The 20,284-nt window shown below is 43.1% G+C and overlaps 1 protein-coding gene across 9 annotated transcripts in view; it reads right to left on the reverse strand.

Annotated features, from left to right (window-relative positions):
- Positions 1 to 9,717: 9,717 nt before the first annotated feature.
- Positions 9,718 to 20,284, reverse strand: part of LOC147025376 (uncharacterized) — an 82,678-nt gene continuing 72,111 nt past the window's right edge. For 2 of the 9 annotated variants that reach the window (XM_085886285.1, XM_085886288.1), the window contains one exon: positions 9,718 to 10,436. In XM_085886285.1, the coding sequence (XP_085742411.1) occupies positions 10,368 to 10,436 (69 nt within the window). In that variant the 3' untranslated portion in view covers positions 9,718 to 10,367. Of the gene's footprint in view, positions 10,437 to 11,063; positions 11,841 to 20,284 lie in introns of all 9 variants that reach the window. The other 7 variants (XR_015059484.1, XR_015059485.1, XR_015059481.1 and 4 more) reach the window with 7 other exon arrangements.

Genomic DNA, 20,284 nt, shown 5'->3' on the forward strand with positions numbered 1-20,284 from the left:
GGTTGCGTGTTTGTAGGTGTTTGCTACGATTCAGAGTCCGCTGGTTTTCATCGAAAAAGGTGTCCACAAACTTTGACCCCCACGCTGTGGGATGGTGCCCATCACAAACCACTTGTTGTAAGCTACACTGATAGCCCTATCAGACCATACCATCAAACCTAATGGCCTTACACACAAGATTAAAAGCCCCCTTCGATCTTGGACTCCATGTTTTTGCTAAGGGCACCTCGCAGGGTGTGATGATGAGATATGTGGTATGTTACTAAACCAATATGGATCGAACAAGTGGCATCCGACTAAAGGAAAATGATGAGCGAGCTTGGAAGGAGGAGATAGAAGACAACCGATGGGGCTGTTTTACTGCATACTGGTTTGCTGTCTTAGCAATGCTTTATACACATGCTCAGATTTCTTGTTGGTTAGCAAAGTGCTCAAGAATGAAGGACAGGTCCTTGTAAAAGCTTATGACTCCATTCCATCACACATTTGTGCTGGCAAGAATAACGAAAAGGTTTTGTTGTTGTTGTTGTTGTTTGTATACCTTGTCGAGGCTCGTGTAGAGCTAACACATAACGCACAGCAAGGGGAGCACGAGACAAGAGGGGAGGGAGTGGAAAGGACAAAACAGTGGGAAACAGAGATATTAGGGGATCTGTGGAAGGGAGATGGGATGGGGAACAGGGGGAATAGAAGATGGACATTACAGGGACTTTCAGGAAGGAAAGCAGCGAATTTGAAGGAGGTGGGCTTGGGTGGATTATCGGGGGTAGAAAAGATCGAGGATTTGGATGGGGGAGAATAAATGGTGGTGGTGAATAGCTGTTTTGAAGGCCTGGAGGGAAGAATGGGAATGAATAGAGTGAGGGAGTTTATTCCAAAGGCGGGAAAAAAGAGGAATGAAAGAGTGAAGGTGAGCAGTGATTCATGATTTTGGTAGTTTTACCAGAAGGGGGTTGTTGGCGGACCTTGAGCGCCTGTGGAAATGTGGTGGGGACAAATCGCAGAGAGAGCAGGGGGGGCAAGGCTGGAGAGGAGACGGTAGAAGACAGAAAGACCACCGACCAACCTGCGTCGAGAGAGTGAGCAGCCCAAAGACTCAGCCTCATCGCGGGAGACACCAATGATCTTAAATGCCTTGGTTTCTACAGCGTGAAGCTGAGAAACGTGTGAGGCAGGAGCACCAGCCCAGAGGGGAGAGCAGTACTCCATCAGGCTGTGGACAAAAGCTTTGTAAGTGGTCAGGAGCTCAGGAGGGCCGAGGAAGGACTTTGCATGACGGAGGATTCCCAGTCGGCGACTGGCTTTGGAGGCGAGGTTTGAAATGTGGCTTTCCCAGGAAAGGTCATGGCAGATAGTGAGACCCAAAATCTTGAAAGAAAGGACTTCTTCCAGAGGATTGTTGAGAAAGTGGATGGAGGGGTTTTCTAAACGGTCCTTTCAAAGAGACATAGTGAGAGTGTGAGATTTGTCTAGATTGAAAGACATGTTCCACGTGTTGGACCAGTTTGTGATTTTATCCAGATCTGCAGTGAGCGAAGGAGCTACTGCTTGCCAGTCTGAGGGATGACAGATGGTACGGCAGAAGGTGGAGTCATCAGCAAAGAGATATAGAGGATTTTCCAGAGTCGGAGAGATTATTGATGAAAACCAGAAAATGAACAGGGCCCAGAACGCTACCTTGAGGAACTCCAGCCTGGACAGGAAGAGGGGATGAAAGAACTCCATTTAGGGCCACACGTTGACTGCGACAGGAGAGGAAGTCTGCGAGCCATGAGTGGAGATGGCCTTGGATACCATAGGAAGAGAGTTTGGTGAGCAGAGCAGGGTGCCAGACTGTGTCAAAAGCACGTGATATGTCCAGGGATACGGCTCAGATTTCCTGTCTGGCATTAAGGACCTCCATCCATTGTTGGGAGAGTAGAAGCAGAATATCCAGGGTAGAGTGACCTGGTCTGAAACCAAATTGATGATCGGAAATCAAGCCATTGGAGAAGAGGAAGGATTTAATGTCTGAAGCGATGATGGATTCCATAACCTTGCTGATGATTGGGAGAAGGCTGATTGGTCTGTAGTTGCAGGAATCTGTTTTTGCACCTTTTCTATGCAGGGCTGTGATGCTTTCTGATTTCTAAGTAGATGGCAGATGACCTTGGGCAAATGAGAGGGTGAATAGAACAGAGAGAGGGTGAGCAAGAGCAGAAGAGCAGGCTTTGAGGACATGTGGGCTGATGCTGTCTGGACCGGTTGCAGAATCTGAGTAGAGGTTTGACAGTAAGCTCTCCACCTTGTCAGGAGAAAAGGACACAGAGTCCAGGGACAGTTGGGTGCGACTGGGTAAGGTGGGTATAGAAAGTGATGGGTTTTGGACACAAGATTTAGCTGCAAACACGGAGTTTAGACATTCAGCTTTTTCACGTGCGGCATCAGCAGTGTGGCCATTTGAGGTAAGGGAGGGGATGGAAGGGGAACATACAACAGAAACAGATTTGATTAGATACCGCCAGGATTTTGAGGAGGGAGAGAGGTTTGAGAGTTCAGACTTGAGATTAGAAAGATGTTTTCTGGCTCTCCTGAGGGTAGAAGCACACTTTTTCTGGGCTTTATGGAAGGAACTGAGATTACCTTCAGTTGGGTTTGCTTTCCATGAGGCAAAGGCAATATGTTTCAGGACAACTGCCTCACCACAAACTTCAGTGAACCAAGGACAGGAGGAAGGGTAGGACAACTGAAGACGAAAGGGGATAAATCTGTGCACGAGAGAGAGAGCAAGTTTCTTTGAAAGAATTCCCAGGATGAGTTGATGTTTGAGAAAGTAGAGATAGGAGACCAGTCTATAAGTTTGATGGCTGCTTGGAGACCCTGCCAGTCGGCTTGAGTGAAATGCCAGACTCGACGGCAGTGAGGTGGTTCTCTGATAACAGCCAGAGAGATGTCCACTTTGACAAGGACGTGGTCAGAAGAACCGATTGGAGTAGAGGAAGAGCAGCAGATATTGTCTGGGAAATCTGTCAAAATCAGATCCAGAAGAGATGGAGTACCATTGGTTGAGATCCGCGTCAGGAAGTTGAATGATTGAGTCAGTCCCAATGAGTCGCAGAAAGCTTTTGCTGAAGTGCCATGACAGGTGAGAGAGGTACCCACACCTCGTCAACTGGCATGATGACAATTGAAGTCACCACATCTGAGGAAGAGAGAGTTTGGATGAGAAGATAGAAGATGGTCCATGTTTTTGGATAGTGAGGTGTAGATGGAGTCATCACTGTTTAGTGGACGGTACAATACACATATAAACATGAGGTTGGAGTGGAGAGGAAGCCGTAGCAGAGGTATTCCTGGGGGTGTGGGGGAGTGAGGGCAGTGCATGGAGAGTGAGGATTAGAGTCTTTGATGAAGAGACCAACTCCTCCACCAGGACGAGGCTCAGGTCTGTCATACCGGAGGAGGGAGTAACCAGGGAGAGATACTTGGGAGTCAGACACGTCTTGGGAGAGGAAAGTTTCTGTTCGGCAGATTATGTCTGGTTTGTCAGTGGCAACCTGTATGGAAAGATCTGAAAGGTTGGAGCAAAGGTCCCGGATATTTGAGGTCCACACTTTTAATGAAGAGGTAGGGGAGGAGGCTTTGGGTGCAGGGGTGGGGGGGAGGGAGAGGGTAGGACAAGGGACGAGGGGGAGAGGTAAGGAGGGTTGTTGAAAGTGTGTGGGCGATTGCAGAATAGCAGGGGAGGGGGCCGAATGAGGAGGAGAAAAGGCTCTGTGGTGCTGGGGGAGAGGGGGGAAGAGAGGGGGAAGAAGGCAGTTGAGGATTTGAGGAGGTGGAGTGAAGAGATGGAGGTGAGAGGGCAGTGGAAGGAGGCAGCTTTGTGGATGAGAGGGGGGGAAACATAGAGAAGGATGAGGGAGGGGATGAAAGTTGGGAGAAAAGTGAGGGGGGAATATTTGAGAGAGGTGAGAGGGAGGCTTGGAGGGAGAAGAGTGCGATGGTTGCTTTGAGAGTGAGGGGTGAGAGGGGTGAGTTGGCACTGAAGTTGGAAAAAAAGAATGGTTGATGGAAAGTGAACATTCATAGCAAACTGGGGTGTTTTTTTTTTAGTTTTAGGTCAGGGATGCGATTAAACACAAATCTTGATCGATGCAATAAAGGAGAATTCAGAGAATGGAGAGAAGAAACGCTGTAATTGTTGGATTTTTAAGACAAGGAATGAAAGAAAGGTCAAATTGAGTTCAGTCTGTTTAAATAGCAGAAGAGTAGTGCATTATGAAACAGTAAAGAGTACCACATGTGTGAGAGAGGAAGATGAAGCATTTAAAGAGATAGTTTTTGTTATTATTATTATTAATGTTTGAGAGAGTTTTCATCAGATTAGGTCATGGAAGTGTTGTAGAAAAAAAATCGAGGAAGAAGAAGAAGAAGAAGAGGAAGAAAAAGAAGAAGATTCAGGAGAAAAGGTAGCATTTTTTTTGTTTGTTTGTTTTTTTGATTTAAGATAAGAAATAGTGATTAGTTGGGAGGCATGCAGGAGGTTAGGAAAGTGGGGAAGATAGAAATTGAAGGTAATGGGGAGAAAAAATAAACACGATCGTACACCGAGGGGAACCGGTAGGCCTCAAGCCTCAAGGGTAGGCCTCAAGCACCCGGTAAGACAACGTCGACAAAATCTCACAAAATAGCACTATTTTTGAAACAAAACCAAACTAGGAACACACAGTAACATGTAGGTGAGAAAAATAAAGTTAAAACGGGACAGATAACGACCGGAAACTTAACTTTGAGATCATCAGCAGAGAGCCCCGAAGGAGACCTGTCGACGCTCCAAACCCAGAACCGGAAGTCAGGTTTGTGCACAATCACCTCTGAATTTTTGAGCCTCGGTTTGAATCTCAACCCACGTATATAAGTAGTCAACCTGGTGGTTTGGCATGCAGGGCGATACGTCAACGTGCGTGCTATCCCTTGGATGGGATGGGTGACCTGTGTGCTAGCATTAGTTATGCCACACATGCAAAGCAAAAAGTGGGGTTAAGCAATTGGTTCACCTTGTCTGTTTGTCGAAAAACGTCAGTTTATCATTGAGGAACAACTTAATTACAAGTAAGTGTTATATTTTGAACACAAATCGGAAAACTAACCTGTAGTTTAGCAGTACTTTCGTGCTGAATCTGTCCCGATCGCACATGCACAGAGAGGAGTGAGCTCATTTTTACATGTGACATGTCGCAGATCCACAAGAGGTCGTCGCCGCCGCCGCCGCCACCGCTGCTGCTGCTGCTTTGTTTCTGTTGTTGTTGTTGTTGTTAGGGTTCTTATTGGTGGTCGATTTTTGAAATGTGCAGCAATTGGTCAGACAGCTGCTGGACTACACCCACATTAATCGCTTGATTTCACCCACCAAGGCACCCAGACAAAATGATATGGCCGCCATCTTGGTTTTCTGGTGAGCAGAATACGGTAGGCCTTTCAGCCTCTGATTAAAGGCCTTATGTACCATATGGGTTTGTTGCGTCAAGTTTCCATTAGCTTTGCTTGGGTCGAGTGTTGATCTCGAGGAGAGACCGTGAAAGATCTAATGATATGTAAGGTTTAATCGAATCTGTCAGAATGCACGGTAATTTAGCGTCGGTCTGATATAACCATGGCGGAGGCTGACATGGATGTGAAGTGTTGAGTTAATTTTTTTTAATGGCGCAGTAGATGTGTGTTTCCCCATCATGCTGTTCATCTTTCAAGAGTGCTTTAAATGCGCGTTTCCCAATTGGTCCGTTACTGGATTTTGTCGCAGGTAGTGACCACGGTGTGGTCATTCGTGCTTTAATCTGTCAGCCTGTCTGACAGTCAAACTAAACTGAATGTCATTCCAAACAGGAAACGTGCTGTTTTTAAGGACGTCATGTAGAATACAAACACACATGAAGAACTAATTAATGTGTTAAATAAGGCGGTGTAAAAGACGCTGCTTCAATGGCGGTAAACTTCCAAAAAAAAATTATATAACCTTTAAAATCTTTATTTTATTTCAACTGAATAATATATGTGAACACTGGGGAACACAAATCGCCTTCTTGGCACTTTCAAAACCCTTTCATGTCACAGTACTTGGCAAAATATAATGGCATTTTACATCATCATGATCAATCACATTTGTCGCTCGCAGACCCAACCCATGTCCTTGTTTCTCAGGACTGTGTGGGGTAAGGAATTCCATGAACTCTCCAGTTGGTAGAGGTTTAACATCAGTGTCCTTTACAAAGAGTAGACGGGTATCGCTTGCGCTCTGGTTGTTGTGTCCTGTTATTACAATGAAGATGTAAATGCTCATGTGGTCTTGGAACCAGAGAAAGGAGCGGAGAGAGAAGCGGAGCGGCAGTGATTGAGTAAAGTCTGGTTATTGTATGCCTGTAGTCCGGACCTGATTTCTTACAACCACAACAACATTGGCGATGAAGATGGCAGCTACCATTCCCTTACCTGTTCCGTTTCTGCCCTGTGTGGAGGAACCTGCTCTTTCGTTCTCTACCTGTAAGAAAATGTTTGAGAACTACTTACTTGTTATCGACTCTACGAGTGAGGCCTGGCCTGAGAGACGACGACGGAGTGTTGTTCTGTTACACTGTTTGGGGACGAAGGGACAATGGCTTTTCTACGCTTTACCGGACGTGGGTAGTACTTTTGATTCTGCTTTCACTGCTTTGGAAAAGTATTTTGTTCTGAAAATCAATGTGGTTGCCAAACGTTACAAATTCCACCATGGAGCTCAGAGGCCAGATGATACCATCAATACGTTGCAGCCTCACGCGAAGATTCCGCCGCTTGTGAGTTTGGTGAAATGGAAGAGGACATGTTACGTGATTAACTGGTGGAATGCGTTTCGAATACCAGGATTCGTGAAAGACTGCTGTTAGAGCCAAACTTTACGTTAACAAAAACAGGCAAGATGGCCTGTCAAACTGAATCAGCATTGCTGAAACCCTAACTCTAACCCGAACCCAAACAGCATCGATCCAAGCAATCAACACCAAACAGGCAATTATTTCATCTTCAACCCGTGCTGCGGACTTTTCATTCACGAAAAACCACCATACATGCTACAGGTGTGCGTCTGCAAATCACCGTGTAAATACGCCTACTTTCCCTGCTTTAAAGGTAAAATGTAATGCATGTGGGAAAGTGGGACACTTCTCAAATGTCTGCCACTCTGCCCAGAAAGATATAAGTGAGGTTGTCATCCCTGAACTGACTGTACTTTATGTCTTTGTCAGGACGAATTTTGTCTTCTCTGAAACAACACATGATTTCGATGCAACTTTACCACAACGTTCCTCTTCGTGAATGTACCAAAGTTTGTTTACGGCATTAAAAAAAAAAAATCCATAGGTATTTATTTTCTTCTGCGTTACATATTTTTGGGGTTATCAATGCCTACCAGTGGTTCCCATGTTATCTTATCCCGCCGCTACCAGGTGAGTGCCCAGGAGTATTGCCCCTATATTTTATATTATCATTATACATTACCTTTTTGCATATAAAGCGTCCCTTTGGCTTTGGTATGACATCATGGCCAACATTAAATTTGTGAACAACATTAAATCTTCGATTGAGAAAGTAACAAACACACAAACAGATAGACAGGGGGGACGTAACCTCCGTCCACCTTCATTGGCAGAGATAATAACAGACCAAACCAACCAAGACACTTGCAAATCTTTGTTTTCACAATTAACAAAGAAGGGTGAAAATATAACCTTCATCTAACGTCAGTGACGGAGGTAACAGTGCCGTCACAACATTGACCTGACGAGTAAGGAGTCCTGACTTAACTCTAACAGAGCATGTTTAGGATATTCTTGGGTACAGATTTAAGAACATGGACTCTCCTGTGTGGACTTTGGTACAGTTGGAGGATGTTTTGCACCAGGAATGGCAACAACTCCCTTTGGATTGATTCTCCATGGTGGCCTCTTCAGGGAATGAGAAAGAGGGTTAAAGTCATTTGTTATAATGGTGCTTACACACATTGTCGACCTTTTGAGACATCCATTTTATTGTTACATTAATGGCCATCATTCTTGACTGCCACTTTTCTTGAGACCTGCTGCCAGCAACCCAATTTTAAAGTCGTCTTTTTTGGTGTGAAACAGTGCCAATACAGACTCATTTTGTGATGACATTTTTTTTTTTAAACAAAACCTCTTAATTTATCTCAACTCACATGTCAAACATGCACACTTTACCAATACTGTGTATGGTTTTACTTTTTATGAACTTTTGTTTCTGAATAATTTTATTGGTTAATCTATTGCTCTGATGCAGAAAAACACAGCCCCTGCTTACCTTTTTCTCATGTGTATAAATTACGAACATTGATACAATGATGCACTTTTGGATAAAATTAGACTGTTGAGGGAGGATTCAAACAAGACAAAAGAAACATTGTTCATTCTTCCACAATCTACGATGCCCTTCCTCTCACACTGCTCTTTATCGGTCATACTTCCTTCCTTTGCACCGCCATCCATTAAGCTCCTTCTTGGTTATCCATTACATTCTTCATTACTCATCATATATTACATACTTCCTGGGTGTATTATGTGACTAGGATGGCCATTTTGTTTCTGGGTTAGCCATACACAGAGAATGCTCCCGACTTCTCTGATAACCAGGATTTGTTGGTTTTTGGTATACACAGTCGAGGCAAATGGAGGAGCTATAACATAGAATGGGTCAGGATGTAACAGAACAAAAGAAACAGTAGAGAGAGGGGGGAAACACCAACAGCAAGCCAAACTAGAGGGAGAATTGGACAAATAATGGGTGTGGGGAGGAATGAGGGGTTGTGGAGGACTCATGGGGTGGACAACATGGATACGAAAGCAAACTCTCAGGAAGGAAAAACTGGACATTTGGAAGGAGATTAGTTTGTGGGTGGGGTAAACAGGGGTAGAAAAGCTAATGGTTTTGGATGGGGGATGATCTGAGATGGTGGTGAATAACTGTCTTGAAGACCTGTTGGGAAGAATGAGATTGAAAAGAACCTGGAAGTTGGTTCCACACGCAGGAAAAAAAAGCAACCAATGAGTGGAGGTGAGCAGTGAACCTGGATTTAGGTAGTTTCACCAGAAGGGGGTTGATGGTAGACCGTGTACGCCCTGCAGAAAGCTGAGGGGAGGGGGGGGGACAAAGCACGGAAAGAGTAGAGGGCACAAGACCAGAAAGGAGGCGGTAGAAAACAGAGAGACCACCGACCTGTCTGCGATGGGAAAACCACTGACCTGTACGTTTCCTCTCGGACACTGAAATGTCCATAAATACATAACTCAGAGTAGATTTCAGACGAGACCATGGTTAAGCTTAAAGGTTTTAAATCTGCATATGATGACCTGCCTTTGTTAGTCCCTCGTTGGAATTGGAGAAAGGGGATGGAGGTGGGGGAGGAAAGTATGGTTGAGTTTTACTGCGATAGATTATTTTGCTTTCACCTATTTTCCCCAATCTCTCTTTTTGCTCATTACATAAAGAGAGCTTGGGGACAAATAGATTGAGAGTGCTTCTGGAAGTTAGGGTTTCATTGCTTGTGTCCTGGTTAGTGCTTCTGGCAGCCGTTCATTTACAGGTCCTTCACAACCGCCAAAGGCCTTTGGTCTTGCATTTTCATTTGGTTTATATATTTCGTAACAAGCTCCACTTTTATCACAATTAAAAGTTTGAACCATCTTCACACAGTTGTCAAAAACGGAGCCAATTTATTGCTCACACTTGAAAAGTCGTTCAACATTTCACTCGTTGCAAAAAGAGATTAAAAAAGATAAAACAGGAAGTTTTGCGACGGCAATATCCACAAAAAGATCTTCACTTGATTTACATACCGAGAGGTTGGTCAGATGGCATCACTGCAAGGAAATGCATTTGGAGAAGAATAAGATGTGTTTTTTTTAACGTGATGAAACATTTTGCAAATATGAACTTTTCAATGAAGACATAGGTTCAAGGTGAAAAGTATTATTATGAGAACTTCACGAAAAGGAAAGTAAAATAAAACGGAAAAGAAAACTTTGGACAATTTGATGGTAAAACGGTAAGTGACAAAGGTATCTTGTGAACATGGTGCTGTTGCTTGAAATTGGATTTAAAATTTTTTTAACAAGCTGTGAAAGCAAACATATATATATATATATATATATATATATATATATATATATATATATATATATATATATATATATATATATATATATATATATATATATATATATATATATATTCAGCCAAACCTACACTCTTGGCTCGATTCGAGCTGATGTAATGAATGGCGGAAATCAAAGTGCCAGACTATAAAGTATAAACAGATGTCAGAGGAAGTGCATGGTGTTCCGTCACTTGAGTAGGACCTCAGCCGAGGACTGATCCATGTTTGGCCTGGGATGACGATGTTTACGGATGAACTGCAAAGCACACAGAGATGATGAGCAGCTCGTAAGTTACGTGGAACAATAAAAGCAAAGAACACAATCATAACCACTAAAGAATATAATTGGGGTAAACAGATAATACATTTCGTGTTATCTGAACAGGACCTGGGATAAAGGTATAAATGTGATCCATTATCACAGCGGCATTGAATGGAACTTTCAAAGTTTGACAACTTCTTCTGATAAGCCTCATCATGACAATGTGCAAAAGTTTGTGCACCTTCCAAAATGTCAAAAGGTCCAATGCTCTCGGGCCACCAAGATAAAAGAAAAAAACATCCATGAATAAATAACTACCATACTGTTGGCCAGATATAATGGCTTTCTGAACCTGAAGGACTGCCGTCTTGACCTGCATTTTGTTTAACCTCTTCCCTCTTCTTCCCCTCTAATATTCACCACAACACACACACACACACACACACACACACACACACACACACACACACACACACACACACACACACACACACACACACACACACACACAGTTCTGCATATGTACGAGTACATGGACAGCAGGAAAAAAAGCAAACCCAATTAAGTTCAGAAAGCCAGGGGACAATAAATATCCTACTAAGTCATGTATTCACTCCGTACCATTGTATTGGCTGCCCACTTTATCGTTTCATCTCATCCACGTTCCAGTTTGACTGTTCGTGCCATTTTGTTAGGAATACATGTCATAATGATATGCGTACACATCCAGAGATGCTTTTCACTGTCGGAACCAATAAAAGCAGTGTGGTTAGAAACGGGTTCACAGAAGTTGATGTTGATGCACAGTTGTTGTTTCAGAAGTTCTTTTGCAAAATTGTGAGCATGGGCATCCACTACAATTGCTACTACAACGACTAAACTCATCACTAAAGGGAGTTTGTAACTAGACAAGGCTGCAGCATCCTTTCCAATGCTGAGCTCTCACAATATCTTCTTTTGAAGAGAGTTTCATGATCTGCAATATTCATTTATCTGATCTTTTCAAAGGGTATGAGGTCGTCACCGAAGTGTTTTCCAAGTCCGTGGAGGCTTGGTGTTCAGTGCATACGTGTGCGATCATACCTCTGTTAACGGACGAGATAGGTTCTTGAGACGTGTCCGCGAAGCGAATAATCTGGTAAAAGGGGTCATTATAACATGGTGCCTATGGAGATGTGTTCCGACGGTTAATTCTTACCATATAAATGTGATATGACGGCTTCCTTTGAGAATTAAAAATACTGCATGGCATTTTAACGATGAAATGAAGACTTTGTTAAAATAAAAAACATATGAAACTAAATTTAATAAACTCACCAGTTGTAATTACTTTGGAGCTTGCCGTATTGTACGTACACCACTGCTGCCTTGGTCCGACTGCCCAGGTACTCCTCCTTCCTAACAACGGTGGGAGATGAGAAGGAGCAGCTACTCGTGGGAAGATGGACCAGGCTGTGGCTTCAGCTTTATTCACAAAGAAGGCATTGAGGGTTAACTGTCTTGCCTTCCTCTTCATGTTGCAAAGCATCTCCGTGTAGGGGGCAAAACCATTGAACACATTTCGCTTTTAACTCTGTGCTCCGCTACATAATCGGGGTCATTTTCTGCGACAAGCTCGAGTGCATCACACAACATCCTGTAGGCATCAGTTAAAGTATTACTGTTGAGGAATTTTTCTGGTTTAGTATCTTCTGCATCTTCAGCCTCTTGGTTAGCTTGCTGTTCGTCCAGCTCCTGCAGCTCCTCATTTGTTAAACTATCCCCCTGTGATGTCAGCTGCTACTCAAAATCATCAACATCCACCTCATCAAGTCCAGCTCAGTTGGACAGCTGGACAGTTTCCCTGAACTCATCTCCAATGTGGAAAAATAAGTATTTAATTAAGTGGATATTTTCATGTCCGTTAAGTGAAAATCCATGAGTCGAGGCTCCCTTATGAGAGGTATGACAGTATATAGGTGTCAGGTGTTAGTGTCAGCATACGTGTCAGGATGGCACGTCAAGTAATCGTTAGCGAATATGTCTTCGACAGGGATTAGTTTACGAATTCACTCCACTGGTTGCATCATTATTACTGAGGTGTGGCTGTGCTATGATCGCAGTGCCCCTGCACAGTCCAATTGTGGTCGCACTGTCACCGAGTTATCTGTGTGTGTCACCCTTGTGCACATGCTCTTCCGCAAGCCTCAATTATGCGTGCACAAAATAAAATTTAAAAAACCAAATCCACAATCTTTTCTACCCGACCTTCCCCAACCGACTTATGTGCAGAATACAATACTAGTTTTGATTGAGAAGGCTAGTGTCTCAATTGTGAAGGTCTCTTTTGCTCCCGAGGGGTAACGCCTAAAACATCACCTTCTTCGTGCTTCCCATGGCCGTTAATATACTTTGATCAACGTTTTGTTGATTCCGTGAATTCCTCTTACTTGCAGGTTACTGTGTTTTCACCCTACACCTCTTTTCTAGTTTGTTCATTTAATTGCTCGTTACATCCACCTGTTTCTGCCCCGTCCCAATGTCCGTGCATTGTCTTTTTGCCCTCCATCACCTCGCTCTTCCATAGGGGCTAGACTGTGTGTGTCTGTGTGTCCTCCATAACTCCAAATCCATGAAACCTAGCGGCCCAAAACATTGCATGCTTTCCAAGGGAACTTCAAAGGAGTGCATGGATGAAAACTGGGTATTTGAGTAATGTTGTATACCCCTTTTGAAGACAATTAACAGCTTTCCTTCATGAAAGCCTAACTTCACCACGCAGGAGTCTGAGCCACCATTTTTGATTCAACCAACTCAAAAAGCTTTGCCTTGGAAAGATGATCGACCCTCACTGGCTAATGAAAGTACATAATCGAAATACGATTTTGAATTTGACAATCGGATCTCGTGAACTAAATAAATGACGAAATCTGGAGTGAAATCTGAAAATGTCAAAAAAACTACCGATTATTATAACTATGCGAATAACCGTATTAACTTAAGGAAGGCTTTGATCCCACCTTCTCCATATTTACACAATAACAGGTGAAATTGCCAAAGCATTAAACTTAACTTTTTCTACTGTTTCGACAATTATGTTCAGTGAAAAAAAGATGAAGGAATATGCCCAAAATGTAACTTCATTCAGTGAAACAAAAATATTTTTAAAGCAGGTAAAAGCTCCCAGGGCTCAAGCAGTGGGTATGGCAACCGGCTTGATTCTCCGTGGGGAAATCCCCAGAGTTTGGAAGGCAAAATAAGTTAGAGGACTAGAATGAGTAAAGCGAACTGTGCTCAAGAGAAATTTGAAAAATGATTTTCAGTGGCGAAAAAGCAATGCAACCCCACTCCACGGCAGGAAGGCCAAGAGGTACGCACGCTCGCTCTAAGCTGTCTCGCCCGGGTTTGAATCTCAACACAGCTATAGATCGTCATTCCGGTGTTTCACAGGCAGGACGATTAAGCAATGTGTGTGCCGTCCCTCAGATGTACGTTAAACTGGGCGTCACATCTGCCAGAAGTAGTTGTTGGACATTGAAGATCCCTTCACGAAGAGTAAAGGAGCTATCCCCGGCATCCTGGCCAAATTCCGAATGACTGCTCTAATCAGCAGCACTGCAACACCCTCAGTCAATGATGCGACTCGCAAGCCTTGTGCTGTACAGGAAAAAAAAAAACAAAAAAAAAAAAAACGACCAGACCCCAATGTATAAAAGTCTTTGAGAACTTTCCACTCAATTGTGAAAATTGAAAAAAACAAGAGATTTTGATCCGTATACCGATATAGTTGTTTGGAGAGCTTGTTCCGATTGTCCGACAACAAAACAGATTTGAATCTTTTTCACATGGTCAACTATACGTGGGTTGCTATGGAGTTGGAACACCAAACAATTTCCAAGTTCTGGCCCTTGATGGGGGGGGGGGAACATTCAATATTGTCCAACCAAAAGCATTACAATGTGCTCAATTTTGTTGATATTTCTGTTCAACATTTTGCAACTTGATTAATGAAATGTTTGACTCTAAATGTGTGATTCATGTGGGAATCCAGAGGGAGGGGGTGGGAGGTGAGATTTGTGGGAAGATGGAGGGAAAGGGTCGAGGTGGGAGGAAGGGTGGAGTGGGAGTCTGGAGGGAGGGGAGTGGGCTGGGAGGAGGGAAGAGAAGGGGTGGGGGTCTGGTGGGAGGAGAATTGGGTGGGAGGAGGCAAGGGAAGGAGTGGTAGGAGGGAGGCAAAGGGTGTGATGAAGGAACCCCGGCTTTACCCGGAAATGCTGGGTACCTTTGCTCGTACAAAATAAAACTTCCAAAATCCAGGAACACTGATCATCTTTGGTCCTTTGTTCCTCTTTTCTTCAGCTTGTGAAACCTTCTTCCTCAGTCTGTTCAACCCCACTCTTGCTGCCTATGATCGCTCTTCACACAAACTGTCCTGCTCTCCCATCGACTTGCTGCTTGCTCTGTTTCCTTCCCTATTCTCTCCACAAATCCTGTTCTTTCATTCCTCACTGCATCTTGTTGACCCTGCTGCCCCCATTGTCAACACATTGCCTTCTATCTTTTGTCATCTTACTTTTCTGCGAGTTTCAAACATTTACCAAAACACAAAGAAACCAGAGAATCAAGAGAACTCCTTACCCCATGGATTCTTGAGAAATAAAAGACATGGACAGGGTCTGCAAGCAGCAAATTTGATTGGTCGAGATGATGTAACATGCCGTAATATTTTGTACTGTTAAACAATAAAGTTTTTGAAAGTGCCAAAAAGGTGATTTGGGTTCTGCAGTGCTTAAGTATAAAATTCAATTGAAATAAATGAATATTTTAAAGGTTGTAGAAAAATAAAATTTAAAAACTTTACCGCCATTGATGCAGCATCTTTCACACCACCCTATCTAACGTGTTGCATTAGTTATTCGTGCCTGTTGTTTGTATCCTTTATGAGGTCCTTAAAAACTAAGTTTCTCGTTGGGAATGATTTTCAATTTTTTTTGACTGCCAGACAGGCAGACATCATAAAAAAATTATTTCACTCCTCTCTGCACATGCACGATTGGGACAAGATTCAGAGCTAAAGTATTGCTAAACTGCAGGTTCGCTTTCCAATTCATGTTCCAAATGTAACATTTAATTGAAATCAAGTTGTTCCTGAATCATAAACTGATGTTTGTAGACAGACAGACAGTCAAACAAAGTGAGTAAATATTGCTTAACCCTACTTTTCGCTGGGGACGGGAGGAATGAATCTGTGGTTTTAGGGGGTTTGAGGTTCAATGGCAATTGTTGGGTCAACTTACTGTAGCAATGGCTGTGTGCTCGATGATTACTTGAGAGGGATCTCTGCTAAGAGTGCAAAGGAGTTGCTGGCTGTATTCATTCCTGCAGGTTAATTGGTCATTGTTAACAGATCATCATTGTCTGAGGCTGCAAAGCCATTCAAATGCAGAGTCCATCTATATTCCATGATAATTGCACAAGCCATCTGTATATTTTTGATCTTTGCCCCTGACATCGCAGGTTATACTGCCTGTTCCTGTAAGTATTTTCTTTGTTACGTTTGCTTCTTTAATATTGTACAAGAGGATCTGATTATGGTGGAACATTGCTTGCTGACACCGATCCACTAAAGTGGTCCCAGATATCCATTCAGCATGTTTGCCATGATGGCTCATTGATCACAGCTTTTAAACACGGACCAGTTGGTTTCAATATTCACCGTCGCTTCATCCAAAGCTTGGAATTGATTAAACGGCTCAAAAGTTGATTATATTGTGACCTCCCGACATTCAAGTTTGTCAACAGTATAATGTTTGGTGATTGAATCCACCATTGATCTGGCCATTTATCAGAGTAGGGACGAGGTGATCATTAAAAACAATTTCGAATTTTACCTTCACATTGATTACCAGTTTCCCGTTTGTATTAGCTGTGATCTGTATAAGCCAATTCTATACCTTGGTTGACTCACACATTAGTCACTGAACACCTGAACTTGTTGGAAATGCTCGGATAAATCTTTCTTGAGTCCTAACAAGGGGGGGGGGGGGGAGTTAAAACTAGAAGGTGCTTCAACGTCGCCAGACATGCCCCCTCACACATAAAAAAAATATGGCTGCTGAACAACGTGACTGATGATGTCAATTTTTCACCCCCAAAAAAATTTAGCCCGTTTGACATATAAGCGTTTCACATAAAATAAAGTGTTTGACATATGCAATTATGACGTCATAACAAAGCCACCGATGACATCATAAAAAAATCACACTTATTTCCCATGGGAGTACTTCACATGTGCCGAGTTTCCACTTTTTTCATGGAGCGGTTTCGGAGATGGAGAGGTCAAAAGTTTTTCCTTTTTTCCAACATGGCTGCCACACCACGTGACCTATGACGTCATAACTATCATTAAAACATTCCACATAAGTAGTCGCACCTATGGTAAAAATTTTGTGTCAATCAGATAAGCGGTTGGAGAGAAAACAGAGAAAACTAGAGGGGGAGCACTCGGGAGAGTGCAAAACCTCCGCTGCCAATACTGCTGGGTCACTCAAGTGAGCCTTATATCTTATTCATTAAATATGATGTCAACAGTGCTGAGAGTTAGAGTTCTTTTCTCCAACATTCTTTTTTTTGGGGGGGGGGGTTGGAAATCACTTAAAACATGTAAAAATGCAAAAAAAAAAATCGAAATTTTGTTGAAAAAAAAGTTGCAAATTTTTTTTTTCTCGAACAATTTTTATTTTGGGGGGGGGGGTTGGAAATCACTTAAAACATGTAGAAATACAAAAAAACATTTTTCCCCTTTTTTTGGGGGGGGGTTGGAAATCACTTAAAACATGTAAAAATACAAAAAAAAAAAATTCTCTAAATTTTTTTTGGGGGGGGGGGACCAAGTCCAAAATTTAATGGCATGATCCTTGGACCATACCTAACCCCCCCCCCTCCCCCACTAAGTTTCGTCGAAATCCGTCGAGGAGTTTTTCCGTAATACTGTTCACAAACAAACAAACAAACAGAAAGGGGTGAAAACAGTAACCTCCATCCATCTTCGAAGATGGCGGAGGTTAATTATCACGGACGGACATGCATGTATGGACAGACGGACAACCTGAAAACACAATGCCTCTGGAGACTTGTCAGCGGAGGCATAAAAATCTTCAACTTGTGCTGCACAAATGTCTTATGTACTCGCCATTGTCCTTTCTTTAGCGCCATCCACTTGTTCCATGACATTTCTGAGGTCACTGTGATCCCTCCCAAATTCTCCATTACCCTCGCAAACAAGAATGAGCATTTCGCAATGCAGAGCCTCGCCACGGTATTTGTCTTGGCAACCCCTTTCACAAAAGCCAATGAGTGCAACCTCCTTATAGATCAAAAACATTTATAATTTTACATATTTATTTGAAATGCAAAATTTATAACCCTATTTCATTGCAGTGCAAAAATACTTTCATATGATGCAATTTTTTTAAGTGCCTTAGAATTAACAGAGGTGTGTGTGTGTGTGTGTGTGTGTGTGTGTGTGTGTGTGTGTGTGTGTGTGTGTGTGTGTGTGTGTGTGTGTGTGTGTGTGTGTGTGTGTGTGTGTGTGTGTGTGTGTGTGTGTGTGTGTGTGTGCGCGCGCGCGCGCGTCATTCATATGAAACGTGCCAACTCCATAGTCAATTTGATTGTAATGCAGAAGCTGCTGAGCAGACAGCAACTACATTCGAACATGGCAAGCATTGTAACGCAGTGCCAAGGAACCTCCAAAGATGATACCAAGTGCCATGTGCAGTTCAGGTGGGAACTTGCAATTTGTTCAGGGTGCGGTGATAACTAGCCTAATCTTTACGAAGGACGGTGGGATCTTCAACGTCCAGCAACGACAGGTGCGGGCAGACGTGTGCTCCAGTTGAACAAAACGTCCATCCGATGGATGGCACACATTTTGATGCATCGTCCTGGATGTGAAACACCAGGGTGAACGTTTATAGCAGAGTCGAGATTCAAACCCAGGCTAGACACTCTGAGCTATCCTGCCAGATGAAGCTGTGCAATTAATTCCTGCAAAAGGGTTGAAACCACACACTGTGCAATGCTTTCCCAATCAAAACATGCACTCCAACAAATCGTGTGCTCCCAATAGAAAAACAGCTTTCCAATTCTTTAAACCCGCAAGTTGTTTATAAATCTTCCACGAGCCGAGATTTTGAATACAAAAATTAATTTCCTGCCAGTTTTCCCCAAACACATTTCCCTCCCACCCCCGCATTCCTTATAGCGGATGTTAGTTACAATGTCCAATTTATTCCACTCAGCCAGGGGATTTGCTAATCTGGCAATCACACTGTGGAATGTGATTTGCGGTTTGTACTCAACGTTGACCCACATGTTGTGCAGAATTCCCCCAATTATTTGTGACTGATGGTAAAAAAAACAAATTAGGTACAACCTTCTGGGATCCTTCGAAATCGTGAGTCTCAAGGAGACGGACAGCCAAAGCCGGCAACTGGCAAATCATCATTGGCATTTTGAATCTCCATGCTTGAAATGGACAAGAGTTTGAGCCAAATATCCACAGGCTCTTGACCTAATGCACGACCTCTGCAATGTAAGAATGGGTCTTCAACACCGGGTAAATTATAAACGAGGAAATATCCTTACCAGAGTGAAGTCGATGGCGCACCATCTCAAATCCCCACGCTTCCCACCTAAAGCAAAGTTGGAAGACAGCAAAAGGTTCTGCCAGGATTGACCTAATATCAAATTTTGAGGTAATTTCTTTTTCCTGTTCTGATCTGTGACCATAAGTGCCCACCACCACCCCCCCCCCCATCCCTCCGAGACATGAACCGGGGGTAAAATTCAAAAAATCATTACATACGTCATGATTCTCCCAATGTTGATTGCATTTTCAAAGTTTCATTGAAAATGGTTAAAATAGGTCCCTAATTTTGGAAAATTTTTGGGGCATTTCACCTTTTGATCCTGTCACAGGGGACGGCACCAAAATGCCATATCGTGATCACACCTTCTTGCCATATCGTGATCATAACTACCAGTTTGGTGAATTTGTGCACAACTGTTTAGGAGGAGATAGCGTGATGGATGGATAAGACAGATAGACAGGAGCCAATTACAATATCCCCCAGTTATTTCTTTTTTTTTAAGCATTGGTTTAAATATCTCGGCCTGATAAGCTCCAAAAATAAATGCTTTCAGGTCAAATTCCCTTGCTGAGAACAGCAAATAGCCAGGCCTCTGAATCAAATTGGCTTGCAGGCTGAACAGTCTACAAAGCGTTCATACAATAAACCAGTGTTTTGCTTCATGGAATGAGACCACTTCACACCACCTCTCACTAGTGGATCCAGTGGAAACGAAAACCACTGAAAATCATCAGAATCGAATCATCAAAATCATCACCAGGCTAAAGTATGAGGCATTCTGCTCTTTTTATTTTTCTATTTTTTTTTTATCTCTCTCCGTCTCTGTCTCTGTCTCTGTCAACATCTCATTTGGTCTTGAACTTTTTGCCCTTTCAAGGGGAAAAAGTGTATCATTAACCATCAAGGAGACAAAATTGCACTATTAACTGGCAATGTGGTTCTCACACATCATAGAAGTTTTACGAATCCATTCGTGGGCAGCACAGGGCTGCTGATTGCCATACTTTCTCGGAGGCACACCTGTGCCCCCAGTAGGTGAGAGCAGGAATTTGATGAGAGTTTTTGCAATAACTTCTGTACGCTTTAGGAAACACACCATGTGATCTTCAATGTCCACAAACAACCAGTGCAGGCAGACGGATCGTCCGACTTAACGTTCTTCCCGTGGACGGCGCACACATCGATGCATCGCCCTACATGCAAAACTTC

This window comes from Eptatretus burgeri, chromosome 6, assembly GCF_056783735.1.
Source record: "Eptatretus burgeri isolate ZD-2024b chromosome 6, Ebu_testis_v1, whole genome shotgun sequence".
Classification (NCBI taxonomy): Eukaryota; Metazoa; Chordata; class Myxini; order Myxiniformes; family Myxinidae; genus Eptatretus; species Eptatretus burgeri.